This window comes from Trichechus manatus, unplaced genomic scaffold (assembly GCF_000243295.1).
Source record: "Trichechus manatus latirostris isolate Lorelei unplaced genomic scaffold, TriManLat1.0 scaffold00191, whole genome shotgun sequence".
NCBI classification, from domain to species: Eukaryota; Metazoa; Chordata; class Mammalia; order Sirenia; family Trichechidae; genus Trichechus; species Trichechus manatus.
The window spans coordinates 3,505,252-3,525,576 of record NW_004444127.1 but is presented as its reverse complement, the minus strand read 5'-3'; the positions used below and the strand labels follow the sequence as shown (position 1 = coordinate 3,525,576).

The window sequence follows — 20,325 nt, the reverse complement described above, 5'->3', positions numbered from 1 at the left end:
CACATCCCTGGTCAAATTTATTCCTAGGTATTTTATTCTTTTAGATGCTATTGTAAATGGAACTGTTCTCTTAATTTTCTTTTCAGATTGTTCACTGCTGATATCCCATATGATTAGATGAATACTAAAGTTTGAGAACTAATGGACTTAATGCAAGTCATTTTTAGTAGAGTTAATCAGGGAGTACACTGTTACATAACCTTTTCCAAGCGCAGTTGCATCTGTTTTAGTTATCCGTCTTCACAGAAGCTTTATGCTAATTGGGCATGGGCTGTTGCCACACCACTACCTTGCAGATGTAAAACCCAGTTGAGAGAGACTATAGTAGACTTGCCTAAGAACAGTTGATATCAACCTGTGGGCCAAAAATTCAAGTTTAAGGATATCCTCTTTATTTTTTTCCCACATTGCAAGTCCTTGGGGCCACTCCCATGAACACCAGACACCAAAACACTACCCAGACAGTAAGGAGCTGGAAGAAGAAAGTTCTTAAGAATGATATGTATTGCCACCTTTTCCTAGGATTCTCAGCTCTCCTTTCACTCACACCATTTTAGTAGTTAACATCAGTGGTTTTCTCTAAGTGATGTTGCCTGGGGATGTGATCTAGCAATGTCTCTTACTTCAAATTTTCTTTACAACAGAGAAGAGGTGGTAGAGAAGCTCTGGAAAGGTTAGGGAGCTGGGTTCTAGTTCCTATTCCTACTTGTAAACAGTGTCCTTGATTCCACTCTGACCCACTGGTTCCTTTTGCTTTGCTTACACCCTAGAATATGAAAGTTCTCCAGGGGTTATGTCTCAGGCTTCTTTTTTTTCCCAAACTCTCCCTTTACTTAAGGGAGCACTGATGTGCTTCTCTGATTCTCAGATCTCTGTGTCTATCCCCTGTATGTCTCCTGAGCTCTATGACTTTATTCCAAACTGCCTGTTGGACACATCTGTCGAGGCTTCTGCACAAAAAGATTCCCCAGATTGCCCTCACTAGAACCCAAGTGCTATTAGTAACTTCTTTCTCTTCCTCCTCTCCCTTATCCAGTGAACTCCGGTTTATAGTAGATGCTGCCCCTAAAATTTCTCACTGTTGCCTGAGACTGGGCCCTAACCTCTTAGGAGGTAGTTTGTGCAACAGCCTCCTGATTTCCATGTTTTCCCACTTTTATTTCAGATTATTGCCAGGTGTCTTTTAAAAGACAAATCTAATGATTCTCTTCCTTTAAAAACTTGGACTAAAATCCAAGCCCATCAATATAACAGGGAAAGCCCTTCACAGGGTCTCTCCAGTCTACCTTTTTATTTTCATTTTCTATTTTTCTAATCTGTTTTCTCTGTTTCTGCGTTCTCCCCCAACATTCTCAAGTCCCTTTTCTGCCTTTTTTTTTTCTTCCAATTTTGAAACATTTTCTTTTTCTTTTTTTGGTTTATTGTTGTAGTTTAAATGAAGTTTATGTTTCATGTTAGTCTCCCATACAAAAATTTATACATACATTGTTATGTGACCATAATTGCTTTCCCCATACTGTGACATCACACTCCTCCTTTTCACCCCTGATTCCCCATGTCCATTCAACCAGCTCCTAACCCTCTCTGCCTTCCCATCTCACCTCCGGACAGAAGCTGCCCGTTTAGTCTCTTATATCTACTTGAGCTAAGAGGCACGCTCCTCACGAGTATCACTTTATGTCCCACAGTCCAGTCCAGTCCCTGTCTGAAGAGTTGGCCTCAGAAATTGTTTCAGTTCTGGGCTGATAGAGAATCCGGGGGCCGTGCTTTTCGGGATTCCTCCAGTCTCATTCAGACCATTAAGTATGCTCTTCTTACTAGAATTTGAGTTCTGCACCCCACCTTTCTCCTCCATCCGGGACTCTCTGTTGTGTTCCCTGTCAGGGCGGTCATTGGTGGTAGCCAGACACCATCTAGTTCTTCTGGTCTCAGGCTGTTGCAGTCTCTGGTTTATGTGGCCCTTTCTGTCTCTTAGGCTAATACTTTCCTTGTGTCTTTGGTGTTCTTCATTCTCCTTTATTCCAGGTAGTTGGGACCAATTGATGCATTTTAGATGGCTGCTTGCAAGCTTTTAAGACCCCAGATGCCACTCACCAAAGTAGGGTGCAGAATATTTTCTTAATAAGCTTTGTTATGCCAGTTGACCTAGGTGTCCCCTGAAAGCATGGTCCCCAGACCCTTACCCCTACTACTCTGTCCCTCAAAGTGTTTGATTGTATTTAGGAAACTTCTTAGCCTTGGTTTTCTACTGACTTCCCCTGTAGTGTGTGCTGTCCTTCCCTTCACCTAAGATAATTCTTATCTGCTATCTAGTTAGTAAATAACCCTCACCCTCCCTCCCCGCCCTCGTAACTATCAAAGAATGTTTTCTTCTCTGTTTAAACCTTTTCTTGAGTTATTATAATAGTGGTCTTATACAGTATTTGCCCTTCTGTGACTGACTAAATTCACTCAGCATAATGCCCTCCAGACTCCTCCATGTTATAGGATGTTTCATGGCTTCGTTGTTGTTCTTTATGGTTGCATAGTATTCCGTTGTGTGGATATACCATAATTTGTTTATCCATTCGTCCGCTGATGGACACCTAGGTTGTTTCCATCTTTTTTGCTATTGTAAACAATGCTGCAGTGAACATGGGTGTGCATGTATCTATTCGTGTGACGGCTCTTACTTCTCTAGGATATATTCCAAGGAGCAGGATAGCTGGATTGTATGGTACTTCTATTTCTAGTTTTTTAAGGAAGCGCCAAATCGATTTCCAAAGTGGTTGTACCATTTTACATTCCCACCAATAGTATATAAGTGTTCCAGTCTCTCCACAACCTCTCCAGCATTTATTATTTTGTGTTTTTTGGATTAGTGCTAGCCTTGTTGGGGTGAGATGGTATCTTATTGTAGTTTTGATCTGCATTTCTCTAATGGCTAATGATTGTGAGCATTTCTTCATTTGTCTGTCAGCCACCTGAATATCTTTGGTGAAGTGCCTGTTTATATCCTTTGCCCATTTTTTAACTGGGTTGTTTGTCTTGTTGTGGAGATTTTGCAGTATCTTGAAGATTTTAGAGATTAGACGCTGGTCGGATTTGTTGTAGCCAAAAATTTTTTCCCAGTCTGTAGGTTGTCTTTTGACGCTTTTGGTGAAGTCTTTTGATGCTTTTGGTGAAGTCTTTTGATGAGCATAAGTGTTTGATTTTTAGGAGCTCCCAGTTATCTAGTCTCTCTCTTCTGGTGTTTGTGCATTGTTACTTATGGTTCGTATTGTGTTTATGCCATGTATTAGGGCTCCTAGTGTTGTCCCTATTTTTTCTTCCAGGATCTTTATCATTTTCAATTTTATATTTAAGTCTTTGATCATTTTGAGTTAGTTTTTGTGCATGGTGTGAGGTATGGGTCTTGTTTCAGTTTTTTGCAGATGGCTATCCAGTTATGCCAGCACCATTTGTTAAAGAGACTGTCTTTTCCCCCAGTTAATGGACTTTGGGCCTTTGTCAAACATCAGCTGCTCATAGGTGGATGAATTTATGTCTGGATTCTCAATTATGTTCCATTGGTCTATGTATCTGTTATCGTACCAGTACCAGGCTGTTTTGATTACCGTGGTGGTATAATAGGTTCTAAAATCAGGTGGTGTGAGGCCTCCCCCTTTGTTGTTCTTCTTGAGTAATGCTTTACTTATGGCGGCCTTTTCTACCTTTTTGATGTTATCTCACTCTTTTTTCCCCTTCCTTTTAAGTCCTTACCATTGCTTCATTGCCCCTTAGGCTTTCATACCTCCGCTTGGTTATTAGTCCGTTCAGAATTCTTCAATATTGCAACTCGAGGCTTGAATTTTTCTTCAGTTCTTTCAGCTTGAGAAATGCCCTGTGTGTTTTCCCCTTTTGGTTTTGTAACTCCAGGCCTTTGCACATTTCATTATAATATTTTACTTTGTCTTCTCAAGTCACCCTTTGAAATCTTTCACTCAGCTCTTGTACTTCATCATTTCTTCCTTTCGCGTTAGCTACTGTACATTCAAGAGCAGGTTCAAGCCTTGAGTTGCAGTGTTGAAAGATTCTACTGGCAAAATACTGAACGACATAAGAAGCATCAAAAGAAGATGGACGGAATACACAGAGTTACTGTACCAAAAAGAATTGGTTGTCGTTCAGCCATTTCAGAAGGTAGCATACGATCAAGAACTGATGGTATTGAAGAAAGAAGTCTAAGCTGCGCTGAAGGCATTGGCAAAAAACAAGGCTTCTGCTCCTGGAATTGACGGAATACCAATTGAGATGTTTAACAAACAGATGCAGTGCCGGAAGTGCTCACTTGTCTATGCCAAGAAATTTGGAAGACAGCTACCTGGCCAACCGACTGGAAGAGATCCATATTTGTACCCATTCCAAAGAAAGGTGATCCAACAGAATGTGGAAATTATTGAACAATATCTTTAATATTACACGCAGGTAAAATTTTGCTGAGGATAATTCAAAAACAGTTTTAGCAGTACATCGACAAGAAACTGCCAGAAATTCAAGCTAGATTCAGAGAGAACATGTTTTATGGATTGACTTGTGTCTCTCAAAAATATGTGTTGTAAATTCAGTCCCTGAAGAAGGACATCATGCTTGGTAAAGTGGAGGATCAGTGAAAAAGAGGAAGAAGGCCCTTAATGAGATGGATTGACAGAGTGGCTGCAACAATGGGCTTAAACATAGCAACACTTGAGAGCATGGCGCATTACCGGGAAGTGTTTCATTCTATTATACATGAGGTTGCTATGAGTTGGAACCCACTTGATGGCACCTACCACCACCAACGACAATCTTTACGGGAGCAAATCACCAGGTCTTTTCCCCTGTGGTGTCACTGGGTGGGTTCAAACTGCTGACCCTTTGGTTAAGCCAAGCACTTAACTATTGTGCCACCAGAGCTCCTTATCCCCAGCTCTAGGCAACCACTAATTACTTTTGGTCTATAGATGTGCCTATTCTAGACATTTCGTATAAATGCAGCAGTACACTCTGTAGTCTTTTATGACTGGCTTTTTTCACTTTAGCAAAATGTTTTCAAGGTTCACCTGTGTTGTAGCATGACCCCTGGTATCTCTTGCCACAGCCCTTTCAGCTTGTTGTTTAACTCACCGTATCTGTAGCTGCAAGTTTTCGACTTCTGACGTGACCACTAACTGCCTGTTTCTATTAAAACAGTTCCTGATTCTGCAGAGCATTGCTGTCTAATAGAATTTTCAGTGATGATGAAGATGTTCTATACTGCTGCTGTCCAGTGTAGTAGCCACTAGGCATATATGACTCTCTTGATCGAGGAACTGATTTTATTTTGGAAATTTTTTTATTGTAAAAATACAGAGGACACACCATTTGCCAATTCAATACTTTTCATGTGTACAATTCAGTCAAATCATTTACATTAATCATGTTATGCAATCATGGAACTGAATTTTTTAATTAAATTTAAAAGTGGCTAGTGGCTCCTGTATTGCTCAGTGCAGCTATTGTTGTTGTTAGGTGCTGTTGAGGCAGTTTCAACCCATAGTGACCCTGTGTACAACAGAATGAAACACTGCCTGGTCCTGTGCCATCCTCACAGTCGTGGCTTTGCTTGAGCCTGTTGTTGCAGCCACTATGTCGGTCTGTCTAGTCATGGATCTTCCTCTTTTTTGCTGACTCTTTACTTTACCAAGTATGATGTCCTTCTCCAGAGACTAGTCTCTCCTGATAACATGTCCAAAGGATGTGAGACGAAGTCTCGCCATCCTTGCTTCTGATGAGCATCCTGCCTGTACTTCTTCTGAGACAGATCTGTTCGTTCTTCTGGCAGTCTATGGTATATTCAGTATTCTCCGCCAACACCATAATTCAAAGGTATCGGTTCTTCTTCGATCTTCCTTATTCATTGTCCAGCTTTCACGTGCATATGAGGCAATTGAAAAACTTAACCGAAGGGTCCTTAAAAGTGACATCTTTGCTTTTTAACTTTAAAGAGATCTTTGCAGCAGATTTGCCCAGTGCAGTGTGTCATTTGATTTCTTGACTGCTGCTTCCATGGGCGTTGATTGTGGTTCCAGGTAAAATAAAATCCTTGACAGCTTCAATCTTTTCTCCGTTTATCATGATGTTGCTTATTGGTCCAGTTGTGAGAATTTGTTTTTTTCTTTATGTTGAGTTGTGATCCATACTGAAGGTTATGGTCTTTGATCTTCATCAGTAATTGCTTCAAGTCCTCTTCACTTTCAGGACGCGTGTTTGTTTCATCTGTATATTGCAGGTTTTTCATGCGTCTTCCTCCAGTCCTGATGCCACATTCTTCTTCATGTAGTCCAGCTTCTCGAGTTATTTGCTCAGCATACAGATTGAATAAGTATGGTGAAGGGATACAATCTTGAAGCACATCTTTCTTGACTTTAAACCACACAGTATCCCCTTTTTCTGTTCGAACAACTATCTCTTTTGTCTAAGTACAGGTTCCTCATGGGCACAATTAAGTGTTCTGGAATTCCCATTCTTCTCAGTGTTATCATAATTTGTTATGATAACACACAGTCGAATGCCTTTGCATAGTCAATAAAACACAGATAAACATCTTTCTGGTATTCTCTGCTTTCAGCCATGATCCATCTGACATCAGCGATGATATCCCTTGTTTCACGTCCTCTTCTGAATCCGGCTTGAATTTCTGGCAGTTCCCTGTCAATGTACTGCTGCAACTGCTTTTGAGGGATCTTCAGCAAAATTTTACTTACATGTGATATTAATGATATGTTCAGTAATTTCTGCATTCTGTTGGATCACCTTTCCTTCGAATGGGTACAAATATGATCTCTTCCAGTCGGTTGGCCAGGTAGCCGTCTTCCAGATTTCTTGGGATAGGTTAGTGATGCTTGCAGCGCTGCATCCATTTGTTGAAACATTTCAATTGGTACTCCATCAATTCCTGGAGCCTTGTTTTTTACCAGTGCAGCTTGAACCTCTCCCTTCAGTACCATTGAGTCTTGATCATACGCTACTTCCTGAAATGGTTGAACATGGACCAGTTGTTTTTGGTACAGTGACTGTGTATTCCTTCCATCTTCTTTTGATGCTTCCTGGGTCATTTAATATTCTTCCGTAGAATACTTCACTATTGCAACTTAAGGTTTGAATTTTTTCTTCAGTTCTTTCAGCTTGAGAAGTGCTGAACATGTTCTTACCTTTTAGTTTTCTATCTCCAGGTCTTTGGACATTTCATTATAATACTTTGTCTACTCGAGCAACCCTTTGAAATTTTCCGTTCAGCTCTTTTACGTCATCATTTCTTCTATTTGCTTTAGCTGCTGTATGTTCAAGGGCAACTTTTAAGAGTCTTTTCTGACATCCACTTTGGCCTTTTCTTTCTATCCTGTCTTGAATGACATCTTGCTTTCTTCATGTATGATGTCCTTGATGTCATTCCACAACTCATCTAGTGTTTGGTCATTATAGTGTTCAGTGCGTCAGATATGTTCTTGAGATGGTCTCTAAATTCAGGTTGGATAGACTCAAGGTCATACTTTGGCTCTTGTGGCCTTGTTCAAAGTTTCTTCAGCTGTAGAGGAACTCCATTTGCCAGTTCTGTCTTTTTGGTCCCCCTTATTTTCTTTTTGTGTCTTTCTGTTTTAAACATAGATCATGGGTCTTAGATTTCTGTCCTGCCACTGGATTGGCTTGCTTCTGATCTAGTCCGCTGGTGCCAGGGAATGGGGAAGAAGTGCTGCAAGCCACCTTTGCTCTCCCTGAGCTGGCCTGTGGTTAGGTAGAGAAAGAGGAGAGTTTAAGAATTTTGAACAAATGAATGCTTTGAAAATAAAGCTCTTTGTTGTTCTTGTCCTTGTTTCTCTTGCCAATTGCTTGTCCATTCTGTTTTCCTGTGTATTGTTCCATCAAAAATCAAGTTAGTCAAGGCAGCCTCTGGTCCTGATTTCTCATAGTTGCTTATTCTTAATGGTTTGCCTCTTCAGGTAGTAGCTGCTTTTATTGCTTTTGCTGCCAGAGCAGAAACATAAAGAGAGGTGGGTCAGTGCCATGCCTTTCCCCTGAAACACTTCCCACCTCCTCATCTCCCTTTTTCTCTCACTGCTGCTGGCCCTGATTTTCCTCTTCCATCCCACTCCCTGGTCAGGGCTAGCAGCAGATAAGAATTTCCATTGACTTTCCTCTTAAGAATGATAGGGACACAATAGATAGTACTTCTCTAGGAGGCTGCTGAGTTCACTGGTTCTTGAATGGGCTTAGTAAATATATCTAACTCACAATCACAGACCCTGAGGAGCTATCCATTTAGTGGGGAGGTAAGGCACAAATTTGAGAATGTATTTAGCAATACATTGAGTAAATGCTATGACCTGGATGAAGAGGTATCCTTGGCATGTCACACTGGGAGTCTTTATTCCCAGGTGGCTTTTTTATGCAGTGGTTACTTTTAAACTTAAAGACAGCTTGCATACTGGAAGGGGGGCGGGGGAGAGGGAAGATGGAAGAGCATCATTTTTCATTTCTTCAGACACAGTAGCAGTAGATGAGAAAGGTTGTGACTCATTATTACGTATACCTAGGTATACGTGTGGTTGTTTCTCTCTTTTTGTTAATCTCTAGCTGATAGGGCCACCTTTAATTCTGTGTCTTCACGAGCTTCAAGAAAATGCCCCGTATATATATTTTTTTTTTTTTACCAATGTATGCCACACCTCACACAGTACCTAACCTGTATAAGTAAATGTCCAGTAAATCGGAGGAAGGGATGTGTCTCTGCATAGCTACAGTTGCAGGATCTCCACAGCATCTGGAGCCTGGCCTGATAATTTGCTGTGCTCTGGGCTGTGCTTCTCAAACTACGGTGGAGGACAATGTCTTCTCCCCTGCCCTCGCTGATACTTTTGTAAAATATAATAAAAACTATTTAGTAGAAAAACAAAATAATAAAGTGTGAGCTTGTATATATATTATTTATTATTGTAGATTGAGAAGATACAAAATTACAGTCCAGTTGTTGTAAAAGCTTATAAGTGCTTACGTTATAGATTGACCCTGGTCTTTGGGCCATGCTTTGAACAGTATTGCTCTAAGGGGATTCTTCTGGCTATTGAATTGGTATACGTGGATAAAGAGGGATTCCCGTAGTAGGTGGACATGAAGAAATGGAGTAGGATTTGGAGAGTAAAAGAAGAGGAAGGGAAGGTATTTCATTTAGAATCCAGAGCTCCACTGAATTTCTGGATAAACCATAATCCACATATATTGACACTGTTTATGCTTTTGCACTGAAGAGTGATGTAGATAGTTTAGAAATGGCACATAAATACCATGGAAGGGGCAAGCTGGGAGCATTTGCCTGCAATGTCATACAAATTAATAAACCCCTGCCTCTTTTCAGAAATAGCTGTCAGCTTCCATATCATCAAAGCATATTTTGAGCACCATTGGGGTTCTATGTTAACCCTTCCTAGAATAGAAATACGATTAAAGATTAGCAACATTTTAATAAAATGGTATTAAAACTGGTAATTAAAGTTGTTGGGGGCAGGTTTTAGGGAGTGACATCCATTGTCTCACCAGTCACAGGGCTTTTTCATCATGGTAGTGTGGTTTCTGTTGGAACATTAAAATTAGGCTTCCAAAAGCAGTTAAAACATTATATTTTTGCAACGACCTGACACAGATGCTTTTAAATTATTAAAGGAAAACGAATAAAACAATGCATTCCAAAGACTTAAAAGAAAAAAAGGAGGGTAGATTGATCCTGTGGAAATCAAATAATAATGGGAGATGATAGCTTCTCTTAAATTTGAGAGCTCTGTTTGTGCACAACATTCATTTTATTGGGATTAGTTGCTTAAATAAGGGGGAATTGTTGAGAATATTAACAGGAACTTTCTCCCATTCACATTTGAGTGCTAATTTTGACCCAGGCGTTATATCAGGTATGACTACAACAATGAATAGGAAATAAAACATTTTCTGCCTCAAGGATCTCTCAGTCTAGTTGGGAGAGGTGATACAGCCAAATTATGTGAAAACGTGGTTAAGTACTATAGTGATGGTGGAAATTTAGTACTGTTTGAGTCCTGGGGTAAAACTGACTAGTTAACCTGGGAGAGAATGGGAAACCTTCATAGACAAAGGGACTTAGAGTTTATGACATTTAATTAGTTGTAGATTCAACAAAGGTGATGTGAGAATGGCCCCTGTGGGTGTCTGGTTATAAGAGATTTAGGTATTAAGAGAGAGGTTGAAGTACTTTCATAGATTTAGCATTCTGAAGGATCATCAAACACTATTCAAAAGATAGCAGTGAAGAAAAAAACTACTGTTTTTCCTGTAAAGAAAATGAGCATTTTATTTAGGATTGGATATTTAGAACAGAAAGCACCTGGTGGCACAAAGGATTAAGCGCTTGGCTGCTAACCGAAAGGTTGGTGGTTCAAATCTACCTAGCCACTAAAACCTGGCTATCTGCTCCCATAAAGATTATAGCCTAGAAAACCCTACAGGGCAGTTCTACTCTGTCACATGGGGTTGCTGTGGGTGGAAATTGACTCGATGGCGCCTAACAACAACAACAGCAATTTAGAACATGGAAAATTTAAATATCATGGTGTGATTTCTGGATTAAGCAGCAAACACTAACAGAAAACCTGTGAGGATTATTTCTAATTTAAATTGTTAATGGTTTAGATAAATGCCAAGCGTAAAATCTGGAAACAGTGATGGGATAAGGACTTTGAAATAGATTCTGAATGGAAACATAGTGTAAGAATCCCTCTAGCAGGGGTAGGAATGAAGGTATTGAAATAAAAACATTAAAAAGTTTGCTATGATGGGATTGGAGGCGTTTGTGGACGTTATAATGGAATTTGCAGTTAATAAGGAATCTTAACTGGTGAAGTCATAGAGAAGGCAGTAAATTGGATAACTTATATACAGAAAAACTAGAATGATAATTTGTTTATCACAATCATTTGTGGAAGTTTAAGAGGCAAAGCTTTGATTTTGGGGACCCAACTCAAGAGCACTAGGATTAATCAGGAGATAGCATATTCATTCAAGGGCCTGCATTTTAGTCAGTTCTTAGCTTAACCCTTCAAAATCAAGTGCTTCTGTTCTAACATCTGTCATTGTATACATTAAAGAGACCTGAGTCTTAAAAATTTCTAATCAATAATCCTTTGTGATTTTTACAGTCATTAAAGTACTTCTGTTTTGTTAACTATGCATACAAATTATTAAAAAGTGGTCTTGCTTTAGGAGCTTTGCCTCTTAAGTTCCTTTGAGAATTCTCATGCTAGAAATGCTAGGAATGAGTGTCAGTTCCTAATCAGAATGGTGACTTTAGTTTGGGCTCTAATGGAAGAGGTATCCATGGTGAAGGAGGACCAGGGAACTCTGGCAAATTGAATGGAAGTAGTGAAAGAACTAGTAACAAGTCCATCTGGTGGGATTACTTTCTCTTTAAAGGTACTTCTAGAGGTGGGGAGTGTAACACCCGAGGTTGTTTTCTGTTTCCTTTCTCCACCCTAAGCATGAAATAGTGGGTGAGCCAGGGGATCATGGTTTGTCCTTGAACAGATGTGATTAACGGAGGTGTAGAAAGGGTACCATTCAGGTTCTTGTCCCCTCACATTGATCCTCTGTCCTCTTTTGAGTATTTATGAATTTATTAAAGAAGTTAAAAAAAAAAAAATTCCAATTTTTTTTTTTTTCCCAGGAGGTAGTTGAGACCTTTTAAAGAAAAGAAAACTTCCTCTGGAAAGTGACATGAATATATAATAGAAGTTTCATTTTATCTCATGCAGCTCAAAGAAAATGAACGGCACCCTGGACCACCCCGACCAACCAGATCTTGATGCTATCAAGATGTTTGTTGGCCAGGTTCCGAGGACCTGGTCTGAGAAAGACTTGAGGGAACTCTTTGAACAGTATGGTGCTGTCTATGAAATCAACGTCCTAAGGGATAGGAGCCAAAACCCTCCTCAGAGCAAAGGTGAGGATTTTTGTTTTGTTTTTCTTTTCCCTTAGATGTACAATTTAGTAACATTGATTGCATTCTTCGAGTTGTGCAGCCATTCTCACCCTCCTTTTCTGAGTTGTTTCTCCCTCATTAACATCAACTCACTGTTCCCTAAAGTTCCTATCTAATCTTTCAAGTTTCTGTTGTCAATTTGTTCCCATGTAGATGGTTCTTAAAAGAGCATAATGCTCAAGACAGACCATTTTTACTAGTTGAGTTAAACTGTTGTTCGGTTTTAAGATGACTTCAGGGGATATTTTTGGTTTAAGATTTAAAGATTATCTTAGGATAATAGTTTTAGGGGTTCATCTGCCTTCCATGGCTCCAGAAAGTCTGGAGTCCATGAGAATTTGAAATTCTGTTGTGCATTTTCCCATTTTTGATCAAGATTCTTCTGTGGAATCTTTGATCAAAATGTTCAGTAATGATAGTGGGCATCATCCAGTTCTTCTGGTCTCATGGCAAAGGAGGCAGTTGTTCATAGAGGTAATCAGCCACACATTCCATGTCCTCATCCTATTCCTGACTCTTGAGGAGCCCTGATGGTGCAATGGTTAAAGCACTTGGCTGCTAACTGAAAGGTCAGTGGTTCAAACCCACCAGTCACTCTGCGGGAGATAGATGTGGCAATCTGCTTCTGTAAAGATTAACAGCCTTGGAAACCCTATGGGGCAGTTCTACTCTAACCTGTAGGGTTGCTATGAGTCTGAACTGACTTGACAGCAGTGGGTTTATTCCTGACTTTCCTTCTTCCTCTGTTGTTCCAGGTGAGTAGAGACCAATTATTACACCTTGACCACTTATAAGCTTTTAAGACCGCAGACACTATGCAACAAACTAGGAGGCAGAACAGAAGCACTAAACATGTTATTAGGCCAGTTAAGTGGAATATCCCATGAAACCATGACCCTGAACCCCTAACCAAGGAACCAAATCCCATGAGGTATTTGGTTGTACATAAGCAGCTTCAGCAGCTACTCTTCTTTTTTTTTCTTTTTTTTTTGGTTGTTGTAAATATATCTATTACACAACTTTTGCAGTTCAGCTATTTACAGGTGTACAGCTTATTGACAACAATTACAGTAATCAGCTGTGCAGCCCTACACTTAATGAATGTGATTTTTCCATCACTGTCAACCCTCCTTTTCCCCTCCTTCCAGCCCCTAAAACCCAAAAACCCGGTTGTGGTCAAGTTGATCCCGACTCATAGCGACCCACTAATAAACTTTGGTCTCTATACATTTGCTTTTTCTTGTCTTCTTGTATAAGTGAGGTCATACAATTTTTGTCCTTTTATGATTGGCTTATTTCACTAAGCATAATGTTGAATCTGACTCATAGCGACCCTGTAAGACAGAGTAGAACTGCCCCATAGGGTTTCCAAGGAGTGGCTGGTGGATTTGAACTGCTGACCTTTTGTTTAGCAGCGTGAGCTCTTAGCCACTGTGCCAGCAGGGGAAATGTGAGTCCTCCTACTTTGTTCTTCTCTTCTTTCTCTGTCTATTCGGGGCCTCTTTCCCTGCCATACAAAGTTGAGGATTGGTTTTTCTATTTCTGTAAAGAAGGCTGTTGGGATTTTTGTCAGTATTGCATTGAATCTGTAAATTACTTTGGGTAGTATTGACATCTTAACAGTATTCAGTCTTCCAGTCCATGAACATGGAACATCTTTCCATTTAAGTTGTATTTAATCTCTTTCAGCAGTGTTCTATAGTTTTCATTGTATAAGTCCTTCATGTCCCTGGTTAGATTTATTCCTTTTATTCTTTTAGATGCTATTGTAAATGGAATTATTTCCCTAATTTCCCTTTCAGACTTCTAATTGCTGGTATATAGAAGCCCAACTGATTTTTGTTTGTTGACGTTGTACCCTGCAACTTTCCTAAATTCTTCTGTTAGCTATAGAAGTTTTCTTGTGGACTGTTAGGGATTTTTTATATATAGGGTCATATCATCTGTGACTAGAGATAATTTTACTTCTTCTTTTCCAACCTGGATACCTTTTATTTCCTTTTGTTGTCTTATTGTTCTAGCTAGGATTTCTAATACAATATTGAATAGAAGTGGTGAGAGCAGGCACCCTTGTCTTGTTCCCTTTCTCAAGGGGAAAGCTCTCAGTCGTTTTCCATTAACTATAATGTTGGCTGTTGGCTTTTCATATACACTGTGAATTATATTGAGGGATTTCCCTTTTAATCCAGTCTTCTTTTGGGTTTTCATCAAGAAAGGGTATTGGATTTTATCAAATGCTTTTTCTGCATCCATAGAGATGATCATGTGGTTCTCTTCCTTTGTTTCATTGATGTGGTGTGTTGTGTTGATTGATTTTCTAATGTTTAATCATCCCTGCATTCCTGGAATAAATCCCACTTGGTCATGGCATATGACTCTTTTAATATGCTGTTGGATTTTGTTTGCTAGTATTTTGTTGAGGATTTTTGCATCTATATTCATAAGAGATACTGGCCTATAGTTTTCTTGTGGTGTCTTTGTCTGGTTTGGGTATCAGGGTTATGTGTCCTTCATAGAATGCATTAGGGAGTGTGCCTTCCTTCTCTACGTTTTGGAAGAATTTAAACAGTATTAGTGTCAATTCTTCTGTAAATGTTTGGTAGAATTCTCCAGTGAAGCCATCTTTTTTTGTTGGAAGGTTTTTTTTCGCTGATTTGAATTCTTCATTTGTTATGGGCCTGTTGAGACTCTATTTCCTCTTGAGTCAGTTTGGGTAGATTGTGTGCTTCTAAGAATATGTTCATTTTGTCCAGATTATCCAGTTTGTTGCCATACAGTTGTTAATAATATTCTGTCATAATTCTCTATTTCTGTTGAATCAGTTGTAATGTCCCCTCTTTCATGTTTATTTTGGTTATTTTCATTTTTTCTCTTGTTGTGTCAGTCTAGCTAAAGGTTTGTCAGTTTTATTGATCTTGTCAAACAACCAACTTCTGGTTTTACTGATTCTCTCTATTGTTTGTTTTTTATTTTATTTATTTATACTCTGATCTTTGTTATTTCATTTCTGGTAGGTTTAGGCTTAGTTTGCTCTTCTCTTTCTAGTTCCTGGCTGTTAATTTGAGATCTTCTTTTTTTATGTAGGTATTTATTGCCAGAAGTTTCTCTCTGAGTATTGCCTTCACTGCATCCTCTAAGTTTTGGTATTGTGCTTTCATTTTCATTTGAATCTAAGAAAATTTGTGATTTTTTTCCTCGAACCATTGGTAGTTTAATAGTGTGTTGTTTAATTTTTGTATGTTTGTGTATTTTCCATGTTTTTTTCTGTTATTGATTTATAGCTTCACTCCATTGTGTTTATAGAAAATACTTTGTATGATTTCAGTCTTTTTAAATTTATCAAGACTTGCTTTATGATCTAAGATGTGGTCTGTCCTGGATAATGATCCATGTGTACTGGAGTAGAATGTATTGTACTGTTTTGCCTAGAGTGTTTTACATATGTCTGTTAAATCTGTGTGGTTTATACTGCCATTCAGGTCCCGTTTCCTTGTTAATCTTCTTTCTAGATGTTCTGTCCAATATTGATGGTGGTGTATTGAAGTCTCCAACTATTATTGTAGTACTGTGTATTTCTCCCTTCAGTTCTATCAGTGTTTGCTTTACATATTTAGGTGCCCTGATGTTGGGTGCATATATATTTATGAGTGTTGAATCTTCTTAATTAATTGACCTTTTTAGCACCATATAATGTCCATCTTATCTCTTCTGACAGATTTTATCTTAATGTCTATTTTTCTGATACTAAGATTGCCACCCCTGCTCTCTTTTTGTTATTATTTGCATGGAATATTTTTTTCCATCTCTTCACTTACAACCTATTTGTGTCTTTGGGTTCAAGGTGTGTCTCTTGTAAACAGCATATAGTTGGATCATGTTTTTTTTTTTTTAATCCATTCTGCCAGTCTCTGCCTTTTGATTGGAGCATTTAGTCCATTTACCTTCACTGTGATCACTGATAAGAAGTGATTTCTGCCATTTTATTATTTGGTTTTTGTGTGTCTGAAGCCTTCTTTGTATTTGTTCTGTAGCACTGTTTGCTTTTGTGTTTTGTTGTTTTATTATAGTGAGCATCTTTTGTTCCTTTCTCCTTTCCTTCTGTGTGTTTTTTAAAATACATTTTCTTAGTGGTTACCATGAATATTACACTTAAGAGCTTGTATTTATAACATTTTAGGGTAAGTTGGTACCAAGTTTAGCAACATACAAGAAATTCTGTATCTGTACCATTTCTCTCCCCCCCTTTTGTTGTTATCACTAATTATGTCTTTATATTTCATGTGCCGTGTAATATAATTTTATTCTTGCGTTCTCTCTCTCTATATGTTATTAAAAACCACGAAGGGCAAAACATTTAGAATTATCGAGCATGAGTATCTTATTACTAGCCCTTATACTTGTCCATGCAGTTCCCTTTATTAGAGATCTTTCTTTTTATGTATAGCTTTGAATTACTTTTTAGTATCTTTTCCCTTCCATCTGCAGAACTCCCATTAGTATTTTTTGTAGGGCTAGTCTGATGGATATGAACTCTCTCAGCTTCTGTTTCTCTGGAGATGTTTTAATTTCACCCTCATTCTTCTTTTTTTTTTTTTTAATTGTGCTTTAGGTGAAAGTTTACAGCTCAAGTTAATTTCTCAAACAAAATTTTATATACATATTGTTACGTGACACTGGTTGCAACCTATAATGCGACAGCATACTCCTTTCTACCCCGGGTTTCCTGTATCCATCCACCCAGCTCCTGTCCCTTCTTTCTCATCCTACTTCCAGACAGGAGCCTCCCATTTGGTCTAATGTATCTGCTTGAACTAAGAAGCACACTCTTTACAATTATTATTTTATGTTTTATAGTCCAGTCTAATCTTTGTCTGAAGAGTGGGCTTTGGGAATGCTTTAGTTCTGGGTTAACAGAGTGTCTGGGGGCCATGTTTTCTGGGGTTCCTCCAGTCTTAGTCAGACTATTAAGTCTGGTCTTTTTACATGAATTTGAGTTCTGCTCCACACTTCTCTCCCACTCCATCAGGGACTTTCTGTTGTGTTCCTTGTCAGAGTGGTCATTGGTGGTAGCCGGGCACCGTCTGGTTCTTCTGGTCTGAGGCTGATGGACTCTCTGGTTTATGTGGTCCTTTTGTCTCTTAGGCTAATATTTTCCTTGTGTCTTCGATGTTCTTCATTCTCCTTTGCTCCAAGTGGGTTGGGACCGATTGTGATGGCCGCTTACAAGCTTTTAAGACCCCAGACACTGCTCACCAAGGTGTGCTACAGAACGTTTTCTTAATAAACTTCGTTATGCCAGTTGCCCTAGATGTCCCCCAAACCATAGTCCCCAGACCCCAGCCCTAGCTCCTCTGTCTCTTGAAGTGTTTGTGTTCAGGAAACTTGTTAGTTTTTGGTTTAGTCCAGTTGTGCTGACTTCTTCTGTATTCACCCTCATTCTTGAGGAATAGTTTTCCTGGGTATAGTGTTCTCGGATGACAGGTCTCCCCCCCCCACAAGAAAAAAAAGCACTTTAAATGTATCATTCCATTGCCTTCTGGCCTCCAGTGTTACTGAGGAGTAATAAGCACTTAATCTTATTGGGGATCCTTTGTATGTGACTGTTTACTTCTTTCTTGCTCTTTTCAGGATCCTGTCTTTATGTTTAATTTTTGAGAACCTAACTATGATGTGTCTTAGTGTAGATCTCTTTGGGTTTATCCTGCTTAGCGTTCTTTGAGCTTCTTGGATTTGTAGATTCATGTCCTTCATTAGAGTGGGGAAATTTTCTGTCGTTATTTCTTCAAATGTTCTTTCTGTCCCTTTCTCTCTCTGTCTCCTTCTGGAATTCCCATGATGCGTATATTAGATCTCTTGTTGTTGGCCCATAATTCCATTAAACCGCGCTCAGCCTTCTTGAGTCTCCGTTCTTGGTCTTCAGCATCTGTGATTTTAACTATCTTTTCCTTTAATTTGCTGAGTCTTTCTTCTGCCTGATTAAATCTGTTGGTGAGTCTTTGTATTATGTTTCTCGTTTCACTTATTCTCCCTTTCAGTTGCAGTATCCTTTTTTAAAAGATCCTCATTTTGTTCTTACATTGTTTTCCTTATTTCTTTTAGCTCCCTCTGTCTGTGTTTTCCCTTAGTTCTTTAATTGTGTTTAATGTTGTATTATATTCTTCCATTTCTTTTTCATTATGTGGTCATCCCTAGATACGCTTTCACTCCCTTTGTCATGTTCATTTGGATGAGCCATTGTTTCTCTGTTCTTTGCGTATCTTGTGATTTTTTTTTTTGGTTGGGGCATTGGAATTTTTGAGGGTGTTAACCATTTCATGCTCACAGGCACCTCTAGTGACCAGGTACTTTTTCTGCCTCTGAACGTTTATTGGGAAGCTGCTGCAGCACTGACGGTGCATTCTGCCGCAAAGCAGGGGCCTTTTGACTGTTTGAAACCAAAGAAATGGGCATGTACTGCAAATTACTGTTTTTATAGGGTATTGTATGAGGTGTTTGAATTTTTGGTAGGAAAAGTAGAAATTTTGAAAATTTTTATTAGTTACACGTATGTACCAATAGGCCCGGTGGGAACTCTAGGGTATAATTAGTGGTACTTCATATGTACCACTAAACAGGTTCGGCTTGTGGAAAGGGTCAAGAAAAAAAATCCATACTAGGTACCAAAAATTCAGATACACTCTGATTCAGCATGCTTCCATTAATGAAACATACGGTATCAAGAACAAATTCAAAGCAGAAAATTGTTGATTCACAAAAGATTTAACTTTCTCACTTTTCCCCATTATTTGGTGTTTTTGCCCGCATTACTCTCTGCAAGAAACTCTTAGGTGGGCAGAGCCTTCGGCCTTTGCTTACTGTTTCCTCTCCCTCTCTGTGATAGCTTCTACTCCCTCTCTGGTTTAATTGGGATTTGAAAGTTCCAGATCTCATTGTTCAACTTTAAATCTCTCCCAAACACACCAGAGAACACTCTGTGGGCAGTCTGTCCACCAGCAGGCACTGCCACTCAGGTGAGATAACATGTACTAATCAATCCTTCCACCAGGGAGCACAGTCCACTCCTGCCTCTAGTTATTACTCCCTTCCTGTCTCTGTTTCTGCAGTCATGATTTTTAGTTGGAAAACCTACACTCAGTGAAGCCTCTTTCAGGGCAGGGTGTTGCCCTCTGGTTTTGCCCAAGGTTCCCTTCCTTGCTCTATGGGGGCTCCTTATGTCTGAACTAGCATTCAGGGGAAGCACGGGCAGACTTGCCTCTGTTTCAGGTGGAGGAGGGGCTGGTACTCCCCAGAAGGACCTCTGAGAGATCTATCTTATCGGTTGCAGAGGCCCAGTGGCTCTGTTGTGGTTGGGGAAGCAGTCTCCATTTAGGTGACCCACCTCCTGACTCTACTGTTGGGAGCCTTCTGTAGGAGTTTGTATTGGTCTAGTAGCTGACATTTACTAGTTGGGGAAGGGTGAAGGTTTTGGGTTTTGGGCAGCGCACACATACTTCGGTTTGTGTGTGTGTGTGTGTATATATATATATATATATATTTGGCCATGTGCAGTCTCTGATTGCCAGGATGCTGCTATGATCATGTAGGGGAAAAGTGTCCTTTTCTAGTAGCTTTATCTTCTAGCCCAAACACATTTAATGGCTTAAAAATCAAAAGTTAAGTTGACATCGTGAGGATAATTTGTAAGTTAGGTCTCTAATTTCAAGAGACAGCCCATGTGTGTGTCTCGTTTGATCTTAGAAATGGAATGATATCAATAATATTGAAGTAAACCAACCACATAAGGTTGTCTTTAGCGTTTCGGCTAGGGTAAGCTGAAAGAAATAGTCCATGTATACATGGATCTCTTGTTAGTGTTACAGAGGCCTTGCTGGATGGCTGATGAACTAGGAGGAACTCGTGTGTAGGCATCCTTTTGGCAGTAGCCTACAAAATTAACAGAAGAAAGGCTGAGCTGCTTCCAGAAATACTCAGCAGAGTGGAAGTTTCACGGGATTGATGGTAGATAAGACGTTAACTTTGCCCCTTTACACACACAGACATACTCTTATTTTTCCAAATGACCAATTTCAGAATAATTTTATGTGAATGCTGTTCTACAGTGCAGATGTGAGCAAGCATGATTATCACATCTGAAACGAGCTCAGTAGCAGAGGAGTCTAGAAGCAGAGGAATTCTTTTCTCCTTGTGGAATAGTTAGCCAAAAATACGTGTTGTAGCATCTGAAAATGACCTGCAATATAATATGAATTAGTTTAACATCTTAACTGCAGTGTGATTTTGAAAGAAATCTG

General features: G+C 39.3%; 1 protein-coding gene across 5 annotated transcripts in view; it reads left to right on the top strand.

Moving 5' to 3' along the window:
* Positions 1-20,325, top strand: part of CELF1 (CUGBP Elav-like family member 1) — an 84,748-nt gene that overhangs the window by 45,680 nt on the left and 18,743 nt on the right. For all 5 annotated transcript variants that reach the window (XM_012558866.2, XM_023741828.1, XM_023741829.1 and 2 more), the window contains one exon: positions 11,808-11,995. In XM_012558866.2, coding sequence (XP_012414320.1) covers positions 11,818-11,995 — 178 coding nt within the window. In that variant the 5' untranslated portion in view covers positions 11,808-11,817. The remainder of the gene's footprint in view (positions 1-11,807; positions 11,996-20,325) is intronic.